We start from the raw sequence: 7,092 nt of genomic DNA, 5'->3' as shown, positions 1-7,092 counted from the left end.
GGAAAAAAAGTAAAAAAAGTCCCCTAATTTTTGGATACTTCCAACAGGTATTTACAGCAATTCGGGATGTGGAGAACATTACAAAAGTGAAGATAACTGAAGAAACGTGTGCAACTACTCACCACGTCTACAAAGGAATCTTTGAAGTACGTCTAGATGACAACAGCATGGATACAGACTTAGTACTAGAAGACGAGACTCTGCCAAGTCCCTCAACCTTGGTAGAACGCGCCAATCATCGTACTAATATTACAGACTACTTTGAAAGAGTTGACATGCCTCCCACCCCAGAATACCAACGCAAAGAGCCCACCACCCCAGAAATAAAAGAAGTCTTTACGAACACCTGGTAATAGTGATTAGTAGTGATAGCGACTCTGAAGACAAAAACACTTCCAACGAGGTCTCCGTTGATTGGTTTAATGAAACTATGACGTCAAAGACTATGGGATCACCACAGGCTCACTCCAGAGCCAAGAGAATGCTACAAGAGAGCAGCGATGAGAATCCATGTGACCGAAGCTTGCACCTCTCTGACCTTGACGATAGTCCACTGCCCTCCATAGAACCCCCTAAAAAGCCCGTCTGGAACCCAAATCACTCTTCTCAGGACCACGTTTCAGGAGGAGGAGACCACTCAGATTCCCCTGGAAATACGAATCAGATCCAGACAGCACTACCAAGTTTAAAGACTACATGCACTGATTTTCTGAGACTATTGAATTCTAAATGGATTGAGTTATTTGTACTTGTGTTTATTGTGTTTATTGTGTGTTTATTATTTGTAAATATGTTTCAATAAATAAAGATAGTTAGTTAGTGACTGTTAGGTCCATGAGGAGACCATCTACGGAAGAAAGGGGTCCTCTCTTATATAATATCGTTTGTATATACATTACTGAAACAGTTAGTGATTATTATATATTTATTATGAATGTAAGGTATCCAGCAAATGAAATATTGCCACACCTTTAAGAGAGAAACAAACATGTGTTTGTCAAATAAAAACTGTCAGCATGTTTCAAAATCTAGATGACCATTGCTGTCTAATAACTTAGCAGTTTTGATAATATAGATCGGACACTGCTTTAGCTTTCGTTCGGGGCATGATGCACCGTCCATGACCTCACATTATTAGACTCAATAAGACCTGATCTGCAATTTTCATATTTTTTTTAAATTCATTTTCACTATTTCTTCTTTTTTAAATCTAATTGACTCATAAAGTTCTTTGTTAAATTTTTAAACAACAATTACTATTTTTCTTTTATTTTCAAAACTATTTTTATATAAAAGAATGCACGAGTGTTCTTTTATAGATAATAAAAGTGTATTTCCTACATACCCTAGCAAGTATAGTTCCTATCCGAATAACATTTCATATCAAAAACTCAAATTATGCTCAGCAATATAAAAAAGAGAAAAACAGATTCCTAGATGAACGCACAAAACGACATAATTGAATATGTTGCAGGCTTCATAACCTCAGATCCCCTTTCAAAATTCCATTTTATTTAGTTCCGCCCATTGTTTTCTCGTTTAGGGCAAAAGCATTCTTTTATTTGGGGACCATACGCCACTTTTCATGGAATGGCACTTGTGTCGCATTGAAGATTCCATGATAACCACCGTATGAACACATCTGCGGATGTTTTTGATAGATTCAAAATTTCACCATGTTCGTGTTAAATGTTGAATTCTGCTTAAGCCGGTGCTAGGGGGCGTGGACGGTAATTTGCACTTTCCAATACCGTCCATGAACAGGCTCAATCAAACCGAGCCTGCAACATTTTCAATTGTGTTGTGTTGGACCTTCTTTAGGGATTCTGTTTTTCTCTATTTTATTTGGTTTGGTAATAGGTAGTAACTACTAGGGCTGGGTATTGATCAGACATTTCCGATACAATACGTATTGCGATACAGACCAACGATACACGATACGTATTGACGATACAGTACAATAATGCTTCATTGATAGGATGTATTTATTAGTAGTATATATCATTAATAATCTGGCCAAATATTGTTGTTTTCTTATTTCTGAAGATTTTAACTTTGTTACTGATCCTGTATAATATGTTAATATATTTAATAAAAAAAAATTAAAAAGTCAGATAATTCTTTTGTTTTATTAACTTTTTAAGAGATCAAGGTAATGTTTCAAAGTTTGAAAAAATACAAGATTTAGGTTACAGTTATAGCAAAATACTTTTAGTGTTTTTTAGTTTGCTCAGTTTGCAATTACAAATGCCATTTACTATGGCATGGTCATATTTTTCTTAAGAAAAACTAAACTGTCCACAAGATCAGGTTTCAAGCATGACCTTGTTGCTGACACAATGTCATCACTTGTGCTAAAAACACGCTCAGAGGCAACAGATGTTGCTTGCACGCAGAAGTAGGTCTGAGCAAGAAGGCTAAGATCAGGATATTCAGGGTGTACCTTCCAAAATTCTAATGGGTTAGCATTCATAGGTAGTTGCTTAGCCTTTCTGTAAGTATCTATCTGTTTTAATACTCTTTGTTGAAGTGATAATGCAGGCTCCTCCTTGATCACTTGGACATCATCATCAAATAAACACTCTAAGGCAGTCTTCTTATGTGTCTCTGTCTTATCATCCATAGAGTTGATTTTTGGCCCCTCCTCACATGTTGTAGTAGCACCAGAAGGCAATTCTGGCAAAGGAGGTAGATTACTATCAGCTACAGGTAGACCTGGCTCTTGCTTTACAGTTACTTGTTTACCCACAACTGTTGTCAACAAAATAGTTTTTTTTTCTAAAACTCTGTTCCATGTGTCATCATTTACACAAGCCTTATTCTTGGTTCTTGGATCCAAGGCACTGGCCTCCTCCAGAAACACAAGCAACTGTGGATCAGTATATCTTGTTGCTAGATCAGTGCCAACTGCTGCCTTCAGGGGATTTGGTGAATGGTTCATCATCAGAATTTACTGTAAAGTGTTTACGAAGTCTTTCTAATAATGGAAGAATAAGACCAACAGTTGGTGACTTTTCTTCAGACAAGGCTAAAGTAGCAGTAACCATAACCTCCATGATCTTTACAAAAACTTCACAAATATTGATTTCAGAGTCTGAAAGGTTAGTAACAATGTTTGCCTTAGCACTCACGTTTTTTAATCGTTCATCCAGCAATGTAGCAAGAATAGCAGGTCGTTGTTCAAGAAATCGTTGAAGCATATTATATGTGGAATTCCACCGAGTCTTACAATCCATAATCAGTTTATGATTTGCTAAGCCAAGACCAGACTGCTTCTGCTTCAAAAATTCTGTTCCAATACAACTTTTGTGAAAAAAAGGTAACCACAGACCTTATTTTGCCTAAAACCTTTCCTAAAGCTGTTACATTAAGGGCTTTGTTGGAAGCAAGGTTTAATGTATGGGCGAAACATCCCAGCTTAAGATCAACGCCAGAAACCCTGATTGCTGCCGTCATATTGGATGCATTATCAACAGTGACAACTTTAACCTTATCCATAATATGCCACTTTAATAGTTTAATAGAGCTGTTTTGAGTTCAAGACCAACATTTTCTCCAGTGTGGCTTCCATGAAAATGTTCAGTTTGCAGGACTTTTGACTGCAAATTCCAATCTTTAAGGTAGTGACAAGTGATGGTTAAGTACGAATCCGCAGACCTTGATGTCCATGCATCCGATGTCAAACCAACTGCAAGGGCTTGATTAAGTTCACTTTGAAGTGCTGATTTCTCTTTCTCCAACAGATTAGGTATCAGCTTCTCTGCCAATGTGTGCCGATTTGGAGGTTGGTACCTGGGCTCCAAGGCAAATAACATTTTTCTAAATGGTTGGCTTTCTATGGTACTGAAAGGGCGCAGGTCCTGAATGAGATAATATACTACAGAGTTTGTAATCTCATTTGAATTTGCCAATGGAAGTTTTGCTTGTTGAGATATTGTCCATGGATTCGCTGATACTGATGAGGATGAGCAGCTGTTGCTTGCACTTGCAGTTACTGTATCAGAGACCTTTCCTGAAAAGATATGGAAAAATTCATTAAGTTTGATGTGTCTGTCTCAAAAAAATTAAAGAATTTTGATGAAGTTTATTCTTAAAATAATTTATATCCTTCTCGTTCAAACAGCTTTTGAGTCTATTATAGCATGGCAAAGGAACCTTTATTACTTTAATTGTGAAACTTTTCTGAAATAAACATGATGGCCTTTTTTTGACGATATGAAACAAAACAATTATTTAAAAAAGGATTAGATATCATTATACAAATAATTTTCATGCAAACATATATACACACACGTTTCTGCAAAATATCTTTATTTATTATGGCAGGTGCCTATGACTGTTCTAAGTTTATAGATTTTAATTATAAAATCAATTCTGTTAAATTTGAGATATATGGTAATAGAACGGTGACAATTCTTTAAAATATCAAATTTTTCATTCTTAAACGGTAAAATAAAAATAGAAATATCACGTTTTAATTTTGTAGACTTCATTTGATGTAACTTCCGAGAGCTAAATCCGTAACCTCCCGGGAAACGGTGTTTAGCTAGGTCACAAAAGGTCAATATCTCGGTCACATTTATTTAGCTACTTTCATATTGGAAAATCAATAAATTTGTAAGATATACGTGTATACTATATACAATTCGTGTGTTGGATTAAATTACAAGTTACTGTTTGGTCTAATAAAAATACCGCAAACCTGAAGGTAACTTTTTCTCCAATGCGTTAGATTGAATGGCTGGATCAATTTTGTGATGCCTCCTCAGATGAGTTGACATATTAGTTGTGCCGCCAGAACTTGCCACTTCGGCCTTGCAAATATTACAGAGGGCCTTTTTATCGTTGACTTTGGCGAAAAATGCCCACACTTTTGACTTTCTCGCTGACATTTTACTTGTTAAACAGACGATAATTTTAATGTAGAGTCATCATGATCGTTAGTTACGCATTTATTAGGTTGTCTCCCTTTGTATCGGTATAGCTAAAACCCGGTAACCGTACCGTATTGAGAAACAGAAAATCGATAAATACCGATTTACCGGTATATTGATCCAGCCCTAGTAATTACTGCAAGATTCCGTCCACTCCCCCTAGCAGAATTCAACATTTAAACATGAAAATAGTAATATTTTGAATTTAGAAACATAGGCTGATGATTTCATAAGGCGGTTATCATGGGACCTTCAATGTGAGACGTTTGTATCATTTCACGAAGAGCGGCCTATTGTCCTCAAGGAAAAGAAAGGGAAAATATGACAACAATGGGTGTAACTATTAAAATGGAATTTTGAAAGGGGATCACAGGTTATCGACCCGGCATACTTCGCCTATCACAGATAAGACGCTGAAAGTCAAATGTGAAAAGCAGGTAACATATGTTTAGTCTGATTGTTGGAATCCTGGAACCACCCAAATAGAAAAAGACCATAGAGTAGCATGTTCGAACAACACTCATGCTGAACGATTTTCAAAGGTCAAAAATATAAAATCTTTGATTATATAAAGTAAAATCTTTTATTATCTTACAAAATTACTTACAACGTCTAATATCTTCTTTTTTCCCCCATCAAAACTGTTTTTCACTTAATGATAGTATTCCGAGATGAGTTGATATTATTGTGAAAGTACAGCCCTGTGGTGTTTTATAGCAGATTAGAGCGATTAAATTGTGTCTAGAAATATTAAAGCAAACGTATAGTGATATAACTTGAATATATATTGTATGTTCGGTCAGTGGGTCATATTAGGTAAAGTGCATTTCTTCTTCTTCTTCCAATATACTGGCCGCCTTCAACTAACTGAAGTTTACTGCCAAGTTAATGCGCAAGACGGAAAGAAAGGGTAAACAAGAATGTCGAACGACACATATACCCCCTTTTCTAGCCATTAACTCACATAATTAGTAATTTTATTACAGAAACTTGCCAAAAATGGGTACATGGAAGTGTTCAATTATGGAAAAATCAACGGAAACCATTTTGACATTTAAGGCCCATGTGACATTGACCTTTGACCTAATGATCCCTAAATCAATAGAGGTCATCTTCTACTTATGACCAATAACTAGGTGAAATATGAAATCTTTTCAAGATAATCAGCGGAAACCCTTTTGACATTTAAGGCCCCTGTGACCTTGACCTTTGACCTAGTGACCCCAAAATCAATAGAGGTCATCTACTAGTTATGACCAATCACAATGTGAAATATGAAGACTTTGTGATGAATACTTTTCAAGATAATCAGCGGAAACCATTTTGACATTTAAGGCCCCTTTGACCATGAACTTTGACCTAGTGACCCCAAAATCAATAGGGGTCATCTACTAGTTATGACCAATCACTATGTGAAATATGAAGACTTTGTGATGAATACTTTTCAAGATAATCAGCGGAAACCATTTTGACATTTTAAGGTCCCTGTGACCTTGACCTTTGACCCCAAAATCAATAGGTGTCATCTACGAATGATGACCAATCACTATGTGAAATATGAAGACTTTGTGATACATACTTTTCAAGATAATCAGCGGAAACCCTTTTGACATTTAAGGCCCCTGTGACCTTGACCTTTGACCTAGTGACCCCAAAATCAATAGGGGTCATCTACTAGTTATGACCAATCACTGTGTGAAATATGAAGAATTTGTGATACATACTATTCATGATAATCAGCGGAAACCATTTTGACATTTAAGGTCCCTGTGACCTTGACCTTTGACCTAGTGACTCCAAAATCAATAGAGGTCATCTACTACTTATGACCAATCACTATGTAAAATATGAAGACTTTGTGATGAATACATTTCAAGATAATCAGCGGAAACCCTTTTGACATTTTAAGGTCCCTGTGACCTTGACCTTTGACCTAGTGACCCCAAAATCAATAGGGGTCATCTACTAGTTATGACCAATCACTATGTGAAATATGAAGACTTTGTGATAAATACTTTTCAAGATAATCAGCGGAAACCATGTGGTCTACCGACGGACAGACCGACGGACCGACAGACAGACCGACAGACCGACATTAGCAAAACAATATACCCCCTCTTCTTCGAAGGGGGGCATAATTAGTGAGGAATATATACAG

The 7,092-nt window shown here is 36.4% G+C and overlaps 1 protein-coding gene across 1 annotated transcript; it reads right to left on the bottom strand.

Annotated features, from left to right (window-relative positions):
- Positions 1-3,509: 3,509 nt before the first annotated feature.
- LOC132715619 (E3 SUMO-protein ligase ZBED1-like) lies at positions 3,510-4,892 on the bottom strand. The gene is made up of 2 exons (XM_060698652.1): positions 4,703-4,892; positions 3,510-4,012 (listed from the first exon to the last, which is right to left on the bottom strand). The coding sequence occupies exons 1-2, from the start codon at positions 4,890-4,892 to the stop codon at positions 3,510-3,512; spliced, it is 693 nt and encodes a 230-aa protein (XP_060554635.1).
- Positions 4,893-7,092: the final 2,200 nt, after the last annotated feature.

Source organism: Ruditapes philippinarum, unplaced genomic scaffold (assembly GCF_026571515.1).
Source record: "Ruditapes philippinarum isolate M1 unplaced genomic scaffold, ASM2657151v2 ctg2404_1_1_1_1, whole genome shotgun sequence".
Classification (NCBI taxonomy): domain Eukaryota; kingdom Metazoa; phylum Mollusca; class Bivalvia; order Venerida; family Veneridae; genus Ruditapes; species Ruditapes philippinarum.
Note: the sequence above shows the minus strand (reverse complement) of the source record. Positions and strands in the feature narration are given on the sequence as shown.